The sequence below is a fragment of the Orcinus orca genome, chromosome 7 (genome assembly GCF_937001465.1).
Source record: "Orcinus orca chromosome 7, mOrcOrc1.1, whole genome shotgun sequence".
In the NCBI taxonomy this organism is placed as follows: Eukaryota; Metazoa; Chordata; class Mammalia; order Artiodactyla; family Delphinidae; genus Orcinus; species Orcinus orca.
The window spans coordinates 118785202-118801349 of record NC_064565.1 but is presented as its reverse complement, the minus strand read 5'-3'; the positions used below and the strand labels follow the sequence as shown (position 1 = coordinate 118801349).

The 16148-nt window shown below is 57.6% G+C and overlaps 1 protein-coding gene across 4 annotated transcripts in view; it reads left to right on the top strand.

The window, feature by feature from the left end:
* Positions 1 to 16148, top strand: part of HDAC4 (histone deacetylase 4) — a 287137-nt gene that overhangs the window by 216254 nt on the left and 54735 nt on the right. For all 4 annotated transcript variants that reach the window (XM_049711988.1, XM_049711989.1, XM_049711987.1 and 1 more), the window contains 3 exons: positions 3545 to 3661; positions 3750 to 3948; positions 8083 to 8321. In XM_049711988.1, coding sequence (XP_049567945.1) covers positions 3545 to 3661; positions 3750 to 3948; positions 8083 to 8321 — 555 coding nt within the window. The remainder of the gene's footprint in view (positions 1 to 3544; positions 3662 to 3749; positions 3949 to 8082; positions 8322 to 16148) is intronic.

The window sequence follows — 16148 nt, the reverse complement described above, 5'->3', positions numbered from 1 at the left end:
CCGGGAGAGCTCTCTCTGGGGGGCTGCTCCGGCCAGGTGGAGGGGCCCCAAGGCTGGCTACAGGTCGTGCCCTGGACCAGACCTCGGTCAGGGCCATGTTCCGGGCCGGAGGTTCCAGAACCTTTGCTCCACATGCATTCATTTCCCTCCTTATTCACTTTCTCTCCCCCGGCTCATCCCACAAGTGTCTCTGGAGCTCCTGCCTCGTGCCAGCCCTGTGCCAGGCACCCTCCCCCCCAAGGGCCGGCTTCCAGTCGTCTCTCCCGTGCCCACTGGGATGGGCAGGTGCTGACCGGTATCTGGGGCCCGAGGGCGGGGGCGACCGCTGGGGAGCCGGCTGCACACCTCGTTTCCCTGGACTGAGCCAGCGGTGCCGTGTCCTTTCTGCTCAGACGGTCCTGTTGACTGCAAGGTTCTCATGAGGTTTTTTACGTTCCTTCCAACGTACAGGAGGCTATAATTTATCGAATACTGGTATTTACTTTCTTCCTTAAATATTTAGAAATGAGTCCTGCCCTTCCAGAGGGTTGACAAGTCTTAGTTGGAGGACGCAGGCACACGTGTCCACTCCATTTTCATTTCCAGTTTCTAGACACTTAAGGTATAAGCAGATTTTTAGAACTAAGATGACTGTTGGAAATGATTTTGTGCTACTGCCTCTAGCCTGCCGAATCCCCATTTTCTTTTATTCTTTTCCTTTATGTGCTTCTTTTATTACCTGTGCATTTCAACCTACCGGTTTAAATACTTGTTTACATTATTAGAAGTTTTAACAACGCTTCTCTGTGAGTCTGAGTTCACAGCTGAGGTCTACCTGTGATTAGCCTTAGAACTTGGCCTAGAAATCGCTCCCTGGAGTGAGATGTGAATGCTGGGTGTGGCTTGTCGATAGCTGGCGTAGATCCTGATTTTATCTAAAACGGGCAGTTAGGTACCTAATGGTTCATATTGTAGAGGTGCCTTATTTGGGCGGATGCCAGTTTAAATTATGTGTTAATTTTTACAAATCACATGTTAATGTAAGTTAAGCTACTGCAGATGAATAGATGTCAGAGGATTCACAAGAAATGTGAAGAGCGCAGTTTTCATGTTTTACATTAGATAGTCATTGTAATCATGGGGGTAGTCTTTGAAAATTTGATGACGATTGGATGTCCTTTGTGGATTTCAAGTATAGTTAGAACTGGACATTCTCTCTGAGAGCTCCATTCTGTCTGCTCTCCTTCTCCAGTCCAGAGGTGAGGTGGGGTGCTCATGCGGGAGCGAGGCCCACTGGCCCGGCGCCCCCTTTCCCTGCTTGACTGAGGGACTCTCAGCATCCTCCACCCCTCCCCCGCCCCGCTTACATGGAGGAAGCAGGGCTCCCCTGACCCGTGGACAGCCTCTTCCCAGGGGAAGACATTCAGCCGATGCCGAAAGCCAAGTGTGATTCGGGGGCGTGCAGAGGGCATGCTGCCCTGGCCCTGGCCTTTCTGGGCAGCTGGGCAGCTGAGAAGCACGTCCTAGGGCAGATGGAGATGGCCGGCACCGGAAATGCGGACAAATCAACATACCAGGCAATTCCCAGAAGGCTGCTTTAGTTCTAAAAATAAATCAGGTAAAAAAAAAAAAAAAAAAAGCCTTGGTTATAAAGAGGAAATGACAACTTTCAAACATTAAATGTTTGCTTATTTTGTTCCTGGACAAATCCAGGAACAAAATCGTGCTTTCCTTGGCAATCTCAATCACTTTCTCTAAATCATAGCTTGCTGATTTTTTTTTGTATCTAGAAAATGGGCTACTTTTTAAAGTAGCCCTTTAATCATTACTGTACAACTGAATATGTGAATGAACTAAAGGTGGCCGCAGCCATCTCTCTGGGGAAGATGCACTAACTTCCCTCCCAGGTGAAGAACGCCGGTCCTTCCTGCTCTGCACTTAGAGCATGAGGACGGAGTTTATCACGTGCATGTGTGTTTCCGAGTAACACCAAGTATGACACCATTAAGCCACCTAGGAAATTCTGCAAAGCACCGAATACCTGCGCACGTGCCCTGGGGTGGTAATCGCCCAGTCCTCTGATGGACTTTCCAGCCGGGGCTACAGGTAGCCTGCCATTGTTTACAGTAACTTGTGACAACTTTCAGCTCGTGTTTTTTTTTAACCTTGCAAAAGTGAAATTTTAAAGCACCCAAAATGTTTCTCATGCTTAATTATATAGTCCATTGTGAGAAGAGCTAGGAGAGAACTGGTTAGATGTCCATCGCTAGTGTTATTTTCCATGACACCACCAGCTAGCGTCACGGCAACCACCTTCTCGTCCTCTTCTTCCTGTGCCCTTGGCCCCGCACACGTCACTGGGCGTCTAGTGAGGGAGGATACCGTGTGAATAGGACAGTGTCCTTTTAGCAAAGAACCTTCATTCTAGAAGCAAAAAGATGTGAAATACGACAGCAGTTCAAGTCCTCGGGGACTGGTACTTAACCACACGTGATAAATAAGTTCCCAAGTCATCAACAAGATTTTTCCAACCTGAACGTCCCCATGTGTAAACATGCCCTCATGGATTTATCCTCTGACACGCTGTAGCACAGCGTGGACGCTGCTGCAGAGAGCGCTCCTGTGGCCAAGTCTGTGTGCGTCCAGCTTTATCTCCTAAGGGTGCATTCTGAGGGTGGAGTGGGATTTTTGGATTTAAGGTTAGATCCGGTTTTAAGGCTTTTGACACGGATTGCCAAATTGTCCTGCAGAAGGAGCACGCCGATTTATGATCCAGCCAGCAGTGTGTTTCTGTTTCTCTGGGTCAAGGTGCTGTAGTCGTTTTTGAAAATCTTTGCCAACTGGATAGGTTTTTAAATGTTTTTAGATTTTTAGGTATGTTTTTAGATTACTGATGATGTTGAGTATTTTTTTTCTATGAGTTTTTTTCTCCATATGGGTTCTTTGTCATTTCTCACTACTTGTTGTTTGATTTGCATGTTCTTTATATATTGGTCTTTGTCTCTACTATACGTTGCCAACCTTGTTGTGACCGTTATTTGCCTTTTCCAGACATGCAGGCTCAGTGGCCATGGCTCACGGGCCCAGCCACTCTGCAGCATGTGGGATCTTCCCAGACCGGGGCATGAACCCGCGCCCCCTGCATCGGCAGGTGGACTCTCAACCACTGCGCCACCAGGGAAGCCTGGGATTTCTTTTTTAATCAATACTTTCTTCTCTGGTTTCTACCTCTCATGATATGTTTGGAAAGACATTCCTGACTCTAAGAATATATTTTTAAATATATTGGCCTAGATTTTATTCTGATAGTTTACAACGATGAGTGAATTGAATAAGAACAAAACAAGAGAGTGAAGAATTGTGAATCAGGCTGCAGTGCTTGTGGCCTGCTTTGAATGCCGTGTTCGCCCCCGTGCTGTCCTCGTTAATAGATTTCTGTACCGGGGATCTCAGAACTGGGCATGGTCTGCCGCAAAGTGTTTTCTGTGGTCGTTTGCCTTGGCGAGTGTCACCCAGGCTTGGCAGTGCAGAGCCTGTGTGATGGCCCTGTGTGCTCTGTCCCCAGACCAGCCTGGCACACAGACTCGTGACGCGAGAAGGCTCGGTGGGCCCGCTGCCCCTGTACACGTCCCCATCCCTGCCCAACATCACGCTGGGACTTCCCGCCACCGGCCCCTCCGCGGTAAGTGGGTGCCCACGGGTCTGGGTGGCAGTGGCGTGGGGCGGCCGTCCCAGGCCTTGACCCTGGGAGCCTGGTTGTGCCTCTCCAGGGGGCGGCCAGCCAGCAGGAGGCCGAGAGACTGGCCCTCCCGGCCCTCCAGCAACGCATCTCGCTCTTCCCCGGCACCCACCTCACCCCCTACCTGGGCACCACACCCCTGGAGCGTGACTCGGGGGCGACTCCCAGCTCCCTTCTGCAGCACGTGGTCCTCCTGGAGCAGCCGCCCGCGCAGACGCCCCTTGTCACAGGTGAGCATGCTGCAGGCCGCGTCAGGCTGTCGTGGGCTCCCCAGGAGGGACGGCGGGGTGGCTTGTCCCCCCAGAACTTCTGGACTTGCCCCTCGCATGCCAGGCTGTGGCTGGATGGACCGAGTCCACTCCCAGAGCCAGGTGCGTGGAAGCAGGAGCATCAGACACACTTCCTGGTTACTTTCCCGAGAGCGGGCTGGCGGCCCCTCTCATGGGTCTGCCCTTTGGGTTGTCGGACACGTGATGGAAGCCCAGGGCTGGCTCTGGTGGGCAGCGGGTTTCTATTAGCAGTAACATTTTTGTTAATGTGCCCCATCTAAGGGGTGGTTATATTTAGAAAAAAATAGATTTGCTCTGAAATTTGCCTAGCAACACAGTGTAAAAGTGTTACTTTCCGAGTGACGGTGTGTGTGTGGCTCTCCATGAAATGAGGGGGCCCTGCCGCAGGGTCATCACCCCGGGTCCAGGCACCACCCAGCGGGGTGTTCAGCTTCCTCCCTGGCTTTTACAGGGGCCTCCTGAGCCCTGAGGATCAGCGGGGCGGCCCTGACCTCACTCCCTCCTCAGCTGTTAGGTGCTCTGGTTGTGGTGGTGACTCTTGGTCTTTCATCGTTTTTAACCTTCAACCTCGCTCTCTCCCTCACTTCCCTGCTGGCCTGTCTGTCCTTCCTGGGGGTCTCGTGGGCCCTTCCCCGCCCCCTCCCTGATCCTGGGATCTCTGGAGTCACCCTACACTCGTAGGAAGGCCCGGGAAGCCCTGCCAGGGTCCAGAGCTGGGCCAGTGTGGCCACCCACATTGAATGAAGGCTAACAGCAGAGGGAGAGATTTGACGGGGAGTCCCACACGCGGCTCATCAGATGCTCACGTGGCCACTGGCTGTGGGGCAGTAGGAACGTGGAACACTCCGTCAGCCCAGGAAGCTCTGTCGGACAGCTCCGGCGTGGCGCGTAGCCCCAGCTCTCAGCGTGGAAGCAGCCTGCGTAGGCCTCCCTCTCTCCTCCCGCGCAGCACATGGGATGCCGCTCGCCCAGTACTGGCAGGGCCCGCACGGCACCTTCCGCACCCACCGCCCTTTTCTCAGAGCCCTTCCTCTGCATCAGGCCCCACTCCGGTGCCCACCGGCCCTCCTCCCGGGCACTCTGCAGGCAGTTTCTGGGCATGCTTCCTTCCTCCTGGAGAACAGACGCTGGGCTTTCTTTCCTACGACCTTGCCACCCCCCGCGGTGTTTGGTGCTGGAAGGTGCACAGTAGACATTTATGCGATGGAACCATGTGCCAGGAGGGGTGTCTGAGCAGAGTCAGGAAGGGTCATTGCAGGTTTGCCTCCGGCAGGTTCCCTGAGGTTCCCCAGTGGTCGGCCCACAGACCTGCCTGCTTGCTGGTGGTCACTATGGACGGACAGACAGTGTCAGAGCTAGAACCGCATCATTTCACAAATACTCAGAAGCAGGTCCCTGTGGGCGGGGCAGCCTGGGCCCTCCCCCCGCCCAACCCAGCCGGCCTCTGCAGGCAGCTGGTCATCCAGGATAGAATTTGATCCTAATTTACTGTGCCCTCATGCTTGAAAGTTTTACAACATATACTGAAAACCAACTGCTTTTGAGTTATCATCAAAAACTCTCGTTAATGATCTAAGGGGTCATCTTTAGGTTCTGAACCGGAAGCTAGCTGCCGGCTGATGGCTTTGGTACTGGAAGGTCAGGGTGTCCAGTTTTCAGTGATGCTGATCACTGCATTTGTCCCCGAGCGTGGTAGCCCCACAGTTTTACCCTCCAGGGGCACTGGGGTCAAATTTGGGGTGAGTGGGATGGGGGTGAGAGGTGAGGAACGGAGGCAGAACAAAACTGGGCTCCAGCCCGAAAGGCCTGCGCCCCGGGCAGCTCCGTGTCCAACCCAAGCATCGCCGGCGTCGGGGTGTGTAAGGCCTCTCCACCGTCAGCGCACGCCCACGGCCCCGCGGGAACCGCGACCTGTGTCCTCTGGGAGGCGTCGCCCGGTGAAGGCAGGCGTCTGCGCCGTCGTCAAGCTGCTGGAGGCCCAGATCAGAGAGAGGGGAGCCCTGGAGAACCCGCAACGGCAGCAGGAACCGGAGTCCCAGCCTCGCTGGCCCACTTGAGCTCCTTGTTCCTGAGCCTGTGTCCAAGCGGACGTCAGATCTCCGTGGACTTCGTGTTCCCTCCTCTGGAAGCGAGAGAAGCTGCTCTGCGGGCTATGATGCGGGTCGGCCCAGGTCGCCCAGCGCAGGGCGCTGCGGCCCCAGCACCTGTTACACCCTCGTCCTTGGGGGCCCACAGGAGCTTTAAAAACAAGGGATGTTTTCCAAGAAGGGACCTTTTCAGTAACTAAGTAGCCTTTTAACCCCATAAATGCAGCGTCGTGTGGCTCGTGTCCTTATCTCCGTGAAATGGTTTAATCCCCCACAATACCTACATCAACAACTGACGAATTCTGAAAGACCTTCTTTATGATGATGCCGTTCTTTTTTAAAAAACTTTTCTAGAAAGCTGGGGAGAGAACGATTCTATTCTATCTCGAATGCATTTTGAGTTATTCACTTTAATTTAGTAGCCAAGCAGACAGTAAAGTTTAAGATAACTTACCTTTGCAGAACACTACTGGTTTGGATAAAAAGAGATGGTGGCTTAGGGAACTGTGGTTGATTAACTTTTTGAAAAGGTAACAAGGGACAGTTTTGCTAGGGTTGAGGGTTTTTTTCCTGTTGGCACAAAGTAGTATTTTTAATTCAAAAATAGCCCCCATGAAGGGACCAGGAAAAGACTGAGAGTCCATACCCACCGGGGGTCTCAGGCTCGACTAAACATAGCGACACAGCCCCACTGGCTTTGGAGACCCTGGGGGAGGGCAGGAGCCACCCACCTGTCAGCAGGGCCACCTCAGGCAGGTGCCCCGTCGCAGAAGCCAGCCTCTCTGGGCAGCCGAGAGCTGGCATTTCAGTTTACCTGCTGTTTCTCCTGGTCAGACACCCTGATCTGGGGTCATAGTCTGCCTGAGTGATGTTTAGATGTTGTTCAGGTGCCAGGGAACAGACACTCAGGTGGCCTGGGATGGGTTTGTTAAACCCTTTTACCCATGGAACTGGGGAAAAATGGTAAACTATCTAAACCAACAATTTGTAAAAGAAAAAAATACTGGGACTTCCTTGGTGGCGCAGTGGTTAAGAATCTGCCTGCCAATGCAGGGAACACGGGTTCGAGCCCTGGTCCGGGAAGATCCCACATGCCGCAGAGCAACTAAGCCCGTGTGCCACAACTACTGAGCGCATGCGCCACAACTACTGAAGCCCATGTGCCCTAGAACCCATGCTCTGCAACAAGAGAAGCCACCACAATGAGAAGCCCGTGCACCGCAACAAAGAGTAGCCCCCGCTCGCCGCAACTAGAGAAAGCCCGCGCACAGCAACAAAGACCCAACGCGGCCAAAAATAAATAAATAAAAATCAATAAAAACTCATTAAAAAAAAAATACTGATGGTTGGAACACAAAGGAATACAGGAGGAAAAACGTTTACCTTCCTGGGTTTTGCGTGAAGAGGTTGCATTTTAAAACAAGATTCAAACACAGATTCAAACAAGACCCTGTCCCGTCAATATAGATTCTTAACTGAAAAACTTAGTCCAGGCACGGGTACAGCCAAGCTGCCCTTTTCCTATCAGCTGGTAGCAAAAGCTTTCCAGAAATTCATAGAAAGAGATTTTGGCAATGTGCATCAGGATTTTTTAAAGTGTTAATGCCCTCTGTGTGTATAAAATCTATGCTTTAAGAGAACTTTAGGATGGTTTGATCCCTAGGGACCACCGATCCTCAGACCCTGGTTCTGTGGGCTGTCGGGGAGGAGCCTGCTCCTCCAGGACACTGGAGCCACCAGAACCCTGGCCCCTTCCTCAGCCGGACCGGGGCCCCTCTGCGGGCGTTTGTGCCGGGACCATTCTCGTTTACGGCCTGGACCTGGGTGTCCGGGGACCAGATGATGGAAGGCCTCTGCCCTGAAGCCCAAGCTTAGAGCAGGCCCGGCGGGCTGCAGGGAGGCGGTGCCGGACCGGCCGGCCTCCGACAGTCACTCAACGGCCCTCTCCCCTCCCCTCTGCTGCCTCTCCCCCCTGTGTTCTCTTCAGACCGCTATCTTGCAGGCCTGGGAGCGCTGCCCCTGCACGCGCAGCCCCTGGTGGGGGCGGAGCGCGTGTCCCCATCGGTGCACAAGCTGCGGCAGCACCGCCCGCTGGGCCGCACGCAGTCGGCGCCGCTGCCCCAGAGCGCGCAGGCACTGCAGCACCTGGTGGTCCAGCAGCAGCATCAGCAGTTCCTGGAGAAGCACAAGCAGCACTTGCAGCAGCCGCAGCTGCACCTCAGCAAGGTGAGGCCGGGCTGCGGCGGGCGGTGGGGCCTGCGGGCTTGGGCGCGGCTGCAGCGCGCTGTGCGCGCGAAGCGTCTCTTTCCCGGGGGGTTATTCTACTTGGCCCGCACGGTTCTCTGGGGTCTCTTAAGGGCACTTAACCCTCTTAAGCAGACCCGCAGCAGAGAGGCCCCAACGGAGGCACGGGGCCCCCAAAGCACGGGTTCTGAGCCCCTCGGCACTCGTGCCCTGCCCGCCTGTTGCAGCAGCCTCGTCGGAAGGGCTCCCGCCCAGAGGTCTGCATCCCTCCACGGTCTGGACGGTCACTCGGGGCCCCCTTTCAGCGGGAAGCAGCGGCGAGGCTAGTGGGGCCCTGCTGGTTATGGGGACGGAGGGGCAGCAGCTCTGAGTGGCTTGTTTCTAATGCTTACATTCGAAGTGAAGCCTCCTTCTGTCAGAGGAGACGAGCCACTTCAGAACGTGGTCCAGCGGTTCCTCCGAAGGTTAACCGTGGAGCGACCACGTTGCCTGGCAGCTCGGGGGCATCTGTCCGGGAGAACTCAGGGCGAGGGCCTGGCCACAAGCACTCACAACAGCGCTGCTCCGGATGGGTGGGCAGGGGGCAGCCTCCGTGCCCATCGCACGGTGCGTGATAAACAGCGTGGCACGTCCATACGACGGGACGTTGCTCAGCCACAAAGAGGGAAGAAGCACTGACACAGGCCACACGTGGGTAAACCCCAAAAACGTGGTGCTGAGTGAAAAAGGCCAGGCACAAAAGACTAATAAACACATGGTGTGTGATTGCGTTCACGTGAAACGTCCAGAACAGGCAGACCCATAGACAGAAAGCAGCTTGGTGGTCACCAGGGGCTGGGGGTGCGACGCTTCTTTATGAGAGCGTGGAAACGTTCCAAAAGCAGCTTATGGGGACGGTTGCATAACTCTGTAAACATACTAAAAACCACTGTGTTATACAATTTAAAGGGCGTGAATTTTATGCTATATGAATTACATCTCAATAAAGCTGTTAAAAAAATAAGAGGTTGAGGTGATAGGAGGCAACTCTGGGCATTTTCTGAAGGAAACGTGAGAACGCTGGCGGATTGGGGGCAGCGAGCCCTGATTATGGGCGTGTCTGCTTCCCGTGAAAGCTCACCTGTCATTTCCCCTTTTCGGGCAGGTCACCTGTGCTCCACTTGTCAGGTGCGCGTAGGCCTCTGTCTGCTTCCCTGGGGGATGGAAGGGTCAGGGATGGGAGGGGCCTAGGGACGAGGGAAGGGTCATGTGTCTAGGTGCCCGGCAGGTGAGGTGCCCGGCAGGTGCAAGGTGGAGAGGTGAGGAGGGACCCCGCCCTCTCCAGGGATGAGGCCAGACGCTCAGGGCAGGCCAAGCCCAGACCCCTGCCGCCCACCAGGTGCTGGGACACAGGCTTACCAGCCCTGCCCCGGAGCCCCCCTGGCTGCGCGGGCTTTCCTACCAGGCAGCACAGGGAGGTGTCAGTAGTGGGAGGGGCCGCTGAAGCCAGCCCCCCACTCGGGTAGGAAAGGCCCCTGATCAGGGTGGGCGAGCGGGGCATCGCCAAGTGTCAGAAGCGTCAAAGGCACTTCACGTCACCTTCCTAATACCGACGGGCTTCTTTTTTTTTTTTTTTTTTTTTTTTGCGGTACGCGGGCCTCTCACTGTTGTGGCCTCTCCCGTTGCGGAGCACAGGCTCCGGACGCGCAGGCTCAGCAGCCATGGCTCACGGGCCCAGCCGCTCCGCGGCATGTGGGATCTTCCTGGACCGGGGCACGAACCTGTGTCCCCTGCATCGGCAGGCGGACTCTCAACCACTGTGCCACCAGGGAAGCCCCCAACCGGCTTCTTAATTGTGCTACGTCACTGACCGAGTGATGGATGGGTAGGAGGTTCTAGGGAGACAGGAAGCACCTGTCCGTGTGTGGTGCCTTCTTCACAGAGGGAGTTAGAAGCTGGCTGATCCCCCTGGGTTTTGTTCTGAGTGATTTGCCATAGCGAACGACAGTTGGCTGAAGTGTTTGTACGCTGTTCTCCTGGGATGCTCAGGGAGCTGACAGTCATATCTAGTACCGCCAGCACTGACATTTCTGCCCTTCGTCTCCGGGGGCTCGTACCCTGACGGCCCCCGAGCGGCTCCCTGCAGCCCTGGCCAGCGTGCGCCGGGATGGCAGCCATTCCTCGCGTGCTTCACTGCTTGTTCAGCCTCCACTGTGAATACGAAAACGGGGCCTCGTTTGTTTGGGTGTCTAATGGTGAGTGTATCCAATGCCCTTTAAATACTGGCCTGCTCACCAGTTAGGTCTGGGCCCTTAACTCTAGTCTGGCTTTTAGAAGCTTCTTGTTATGAACATGGCTTACGTCTGTTCTCGTTTAATCGATGAGAGGGTGCTCCCGAGATCCTAAGGGTCTTTGGGAGACAAAGAGCTGCTGCATTTGTCCCGTCTGCTGCGGCATCACCGCCGACATCTCCGCTGTTGCACTCACTCGCAGCGAGCCTTCCTTCCTCTCACGGAGCCAGATCTGCTGAGTGACCGGCCCAGCCTGTGGATGCAGAGCTGCGTTTCACAGATGGACAGGGAGAGAAACAGACCTCTGCCTGTGGCCGTGGCCCAAGGAGACTGGCTGCACACACACCGGTGTCACTGCTGAGAGAAGACCCCTGGCAGGTGTGTGGCAGGCCCCTTGGCGTCACAGGGAGGCCGCCACGTAGGGACAGCCCTCCGCCCCACCCCAGTGTGGAGTTTCCGCCCCCCGAGAGGTGCTGCATCCTGCCAGGCCCTGCCAGGACGGGCTGCAGGGATGGGGGTCGTGCCCCTGGGATCCCTGACAGTGAAGCTGCAGGGGGAAGGGCGGGGACACTCCTCACCCAGGCCGACCTGGGAGGCGAGGGCGAGTGTGGCCGGGCTGGGGGCAGGAACCCCACCACACGGGACAGAGGACGCACATGGAAACCTGAGGCTTGCACATCCAGCCCTTGAACCCCTGTGCCCGTCATTCATGGACAGAAGTAGAACACAGCCCACAGACCTCGACTGACGTCCACAGGCAACACGATCACACCACCCCAACCCCTGACGGCCCGGCTCCACGCCGACGGACACACACCCCACCCGAGGGCCCCGCAGGCCCCGCGGGGGGCACCGCCCACGTCTCTCCTGAGGGGGCAGCCCTCCTCCACCTCCAGGGCACTTTACAGAGTACGTGGACTCCTGAAATGTCAGCCTCGTACAGGACACCTGAAGACAAATTCTCACCTGTAGCTGGACCCAAATCAGACCAAAAAGGCCACGAGTGGCGTTATTGGAACAATGGAGGAAACGTAAATACAGGTCACCAGGATCGTACAGTTACTAAGTTCACACGTCACACACAGTGGGTTCGGGTACTGAGTTCATCTGTGGGACACAGCAGATACAGCAGATACGGCTGCTAAGCCCGTCCCTCAAAGCCCCGTGGTGGACGGTTTCCCCGGGGTTCTGGGGAGAGCGTCGTGCTGACACGTCTGCCGGCTGGGTCCGGCAGCCCGCCAGCCCGCCGTGGGTCAGCAGAAGGACAGGCGCCTCTGCCTGTTTCCATGGCCGCCGTCCGCTGACGTCCAGGCGAAGGGCATGTGAAGGGTCTTGCACTGTTCTCGAAACCGCGCTGTAGTTTTGGATTTGAAAGGAAGGTGCCGGAAGAGAGCGAGGATTGAGCTTCTGTCCACAGTGCACCTTCCCGTGGCTGCTCTCCTCGTCTCCTCGGTGATCATGTTCTCAGCTTTGTCACAACCCCGTTTCCTCCCGGACGACGAGGACCCTCTACCCTTCGGTCGCTGCTCCCGGGGCCTCCACCTCCACTGCGTCCCCGGATACACTTACCCACTCAGGGGCCGCCTGCCGTAGGGCCTGGAGCAGGCCTGGCGTCCTGAGGACCAGGCGCAGCCTCCGGGTGACCCCACTGCAGGCCACCCTCGGGCCACGGCGCCGCGGCCTCCCTCCCGACAGAGACCTTGCTTCTCCAAGTCCCCTGCGGGGGCCCCGCCCTCTCCCTCGGCCTCCCCTGCGGGAGCCTCTCTCCTGCCCCCTCTGTCCACGTGGCGTCCCCACCTCCCCCGAAGTACCCACTCCCCGGCCCTCAGCCGCCCGGGCTCCCTCCGCGAGCCTGGCCTGGAGCATCTGTGCTCCCCGCTTCCGTTTTCCATCTGCCCCGCCCTCCCCTCACTGTGCCGGGACCCACCTCTCTGCTGACCTTCGGCCCCCTCCTGGCTGAGCCCCCAAGGGTCATTTCCCCGCAGGCAGTCCCCTGACCCTTTGGGATCTTTCCACAGAGCGGAGAGGAGGTTGCTACCCGCTCTGAGAAAGCACCTCCGGGACCTTCATCTGGAGGGTGAAGTCCATGGTGTTGGGAGCCCCCAGCCCCATGCCCGCCCCCTGCTGTCCACTCCCCCGTCCCTGTCCCCGTGTCCCTCTCCCTGACCTCCACCGCGCTGTCCATTGTTGCCAATTCTTTCACACCCTTGCCCTCCAGCGCATCGCAAGGGGCCTTGGCCACTCCCATATCCATCCTGGCTGCTGTCCCCCCTTCCTGTTTCCCTCCCCATCCCTCTGCCGTGGCGTCCTCTCACGGGGTCTGTTCCCCAGCCACCTTCTCAGGCCCCACGCTCAATAAACCTCCCACAAACCCCACCCTGTTACCTATCAGACTCTGCGCCAGGCCCTGGGGGACAGCGGAAACGAGAGAGCTTTGACCCCGTGGGTCCTAAAGCCAAGGCTTATAACGCCATTTGCTGAGGTTTCGAGGCGCCTGCGGACATGCTGGGGCCCGGGAGAGGCCCAGCGCCCTCTTCTGGCAGAGATGGGTCCTCCATGCCTCAACCCAGCCCCAGTGGAGGGGCAGGCGGGGGGGGGGGGGGGGCAGGCACAGTCTGGCCCCGAGTGGACTCTGTCCAGGCACGAAGTTCATCGTGGGGCCTTGCGGACTCCAGGTGTGTGGGAAGCAGACGGGATTGACAGATCTCAAAATCATCAGAAACAGACTTTCAGAACACTTTTTTTTTGATGAACACGGTGGGAAATCTGTCGAAGCGCCTGGACGTGAGGTTGCCGGATGGTTTACTAGAGTTTTGAGCCTGTCTGCCAGCTGGCACCCTCCCGCCCGGCTTCCTCTCCACTCACACCCCATCGCCTTCCGCTGCAGCGGCGCTGACCTGCTCCCGGAGCTGTGGCCACCTTGTTCCGGCTGGACTGGGACTTCCTGATGAGAAGCTGCCATGGGCAGGTGTAAAGAAAGGGCCTGGGGTCCCCACGGCTTGGCTTTCGTAGGTTGCTTTCCTTTACAGTGTTCATTACAGACAACTTAGGGGATGATCACATAAAAGAAACCCCTAGCCCAGTCAAAACTCTATTTTCTCAGCAAAGTAAGGCAGGTGCTGAGGAGGGCATCTATAGCTCAGTCTTCCTCTGGGGCTGAGCCCTGGTACCCGCCGGGTACAGCTGACCCCTGGCTGGTTACAAGCTAATGGAATACCAGCACTGGCACAGGTGTCCCGAATCCATCCCTCGTGGGCCAGGCTTCACTGCATCCAGGTGTGGGTGAGGGCACAGGTGGCTCTGTAAGGACTTTTTAAAATACAAACGCCCAGGACGAGAAAACACTAGGCTTCCTTGAAGACCTCGGTTTCCTTCTAGAAACAGAGTCAGGAGTGGTGGCAAGATTCGTTCTCCCCTGCAGGGCAGGTCTCTCGCATGGCAGGGACCTAAACAGGGGCTTTCGAGAGCTTCGCGTCTCCTTAAAGCCCCGACACCAGTCACATCTGCCCCACAGCGAATGGACGGATCGTGCGTGGAGAGCGACCTTCAGGCCGGGGGCTTTGAAATTTGGGGCACGTTCTTCCACAGTTTACAGAAAGTCAAGCAGTTCAGGTATTAATTTGCTCTGAGACATTCCTTGTGCCCGAGTCCCCGCGTCACAGGAGGGGGCCCCGCGTCACAGGAGGGGCCCCCGCGTCACAGGAGGGGCCCCCGCGTCTGTTCCTCTTTCTCAGCTTCCTCCCAGCTCACCACTTCCCCTCAGGCCGGGCACGGCCGAGACCTCTGTGCCCCCAGCACCTGTCTGTCTTCTGGCCCCCGTGCCCAGGGCAGCAGCCTCGTCACTCGAGACCCAGGGCGCCATCCTGGACGGCCCTCCCTCTGCAGTGTCCCGGGCCTGGACATGCTGCCCCCTTGCTGCTGCATGGCCCTGTCCTTCCCCCACGTCGCAGCGGCTAGGGCAGGCCCTTGTCCTCCCAGGCCCTGGCGGGCCGGCCGACCACAGCGCCTACTTCTGGGCTGCACGTCTGCTGGTCCCCCGCACGCCGGGCCAGGTCCCCGCCTCGTCCCTGTCGGGCCGGCCCTTGCTGTCCTGCGGCCCCCGGTGTGCTGGCCTTGCTGGCCTTGCTCACTTTCCACCTTGACCCTCCCACTCCCTGGACGGCTCATTCACTTACCCAGTCGTTCAGGTGAACGTTTAATGGATAATTACCACGTGCCCCGTGGGTGAGTCAGCAGTGGCCCCTACCCTCACCTGAACGGCTGCAGGTCAGGCGGCCATGTAAACGGCAGCTGCAGAGCTGCAATGACTCCTGTGGCTGGAAAAGCCTGGGGGTGCGGACGCAGGTGAGCATCACCCAGCCCCCACCCGGAAGGCCAAAGGACGCCTCCCGGAGAAGACTGGAGGTCTAAGGGGTGTCGAGGCGTCAGCCCAGGGGCGTCCGGGAAGGAGGGAAGCCGTGGGGAGCCCGTCAGGAGGAAACTGCAGTGATGTCAGGATGGCCATGGCGTGGTGGAGGGGAGGGTGAGCGGGGCCGACGGCAGAGGAGCAAAGTAAGGATGAGAGGAAGAGTTGCAGGGGCTTAGGCAGGGTGGTGGCACATTGAGAGCCCACTGTCACTGCCACACGGAGGTGGACGGGACAGGGGCCTCAGAAGGCCGTGGCTGTGATCTAGCAGGAGATGCAGGCTGCCCGGTGCAGGACGGGAGCAGAGCGTGAGGATGGAGAGAAGTGTGCTCTCCAGAGACGTGAGATGGGCAGTGCTGGGCAGGCACGGAAGGGGGAGGGCCAGCGAGAGCCGGTGCCCCGGGGGTCCGTGCTGAGCCAGGATGCGTACCAGGCCGTCGGGCGGTGGGTCTGGGGATGAGGAGCGAGGCCCGGGCCGGGCACCTGCGTCTGGGGGTTACCGGCGTGTGGGACCTTCAGCAGGGAAAGGACCACGCTGCTGAGGAGCGTGGTGTCCGGGCAGCAGGCCCAGGGCAGACCGGACAGCGAGGCGTGAGTGGGCGCAGAGGCCAGGGGAGAGCAGGGGAGCCACGTGTGCCCCGTCGGGGGCTGGCAGGCAGGGTCATCACGGCGTCTGGGACGTGCGTGTTCTTGAGGTGGCAGGGGAGGGGCACGGGCAGGTTTCTCCCAGCAGCTGTGACCGCGAAGGAAGGAGGCCTCCCTCTTCACGCCCAGGTGTGGACGTGGGTCCACACCTGTAACTTGCATTGCACTTCGCTGTGCCAGGCACACACGTGCTTAAGAGCAGGTACCAAATGCCGGGCTGTGTCCTTTCTCAGCACCTCGGACAGCACCTGCCACCCGTGTGTGTGTGTGTGTGTGTGTGTGTGTGTGTGTGTGTGTGTGTGTGTGTACGTCTGTGCGTGTGGGTGTGCGTGCGTGCGTGCGTGTGTGTGTAACAGCGTCCTCAGGTTGGCCCGTGTTTCTGAGGTGTGGGCTTTGTGTGTGCGTGTGCGCATGCGTGTGTGCACATATGTGTGTGTGCGTGTGTGTGTGTGTAACAGCGCCCTCAGAGGCTGGCCCTGGTGTTTCTGA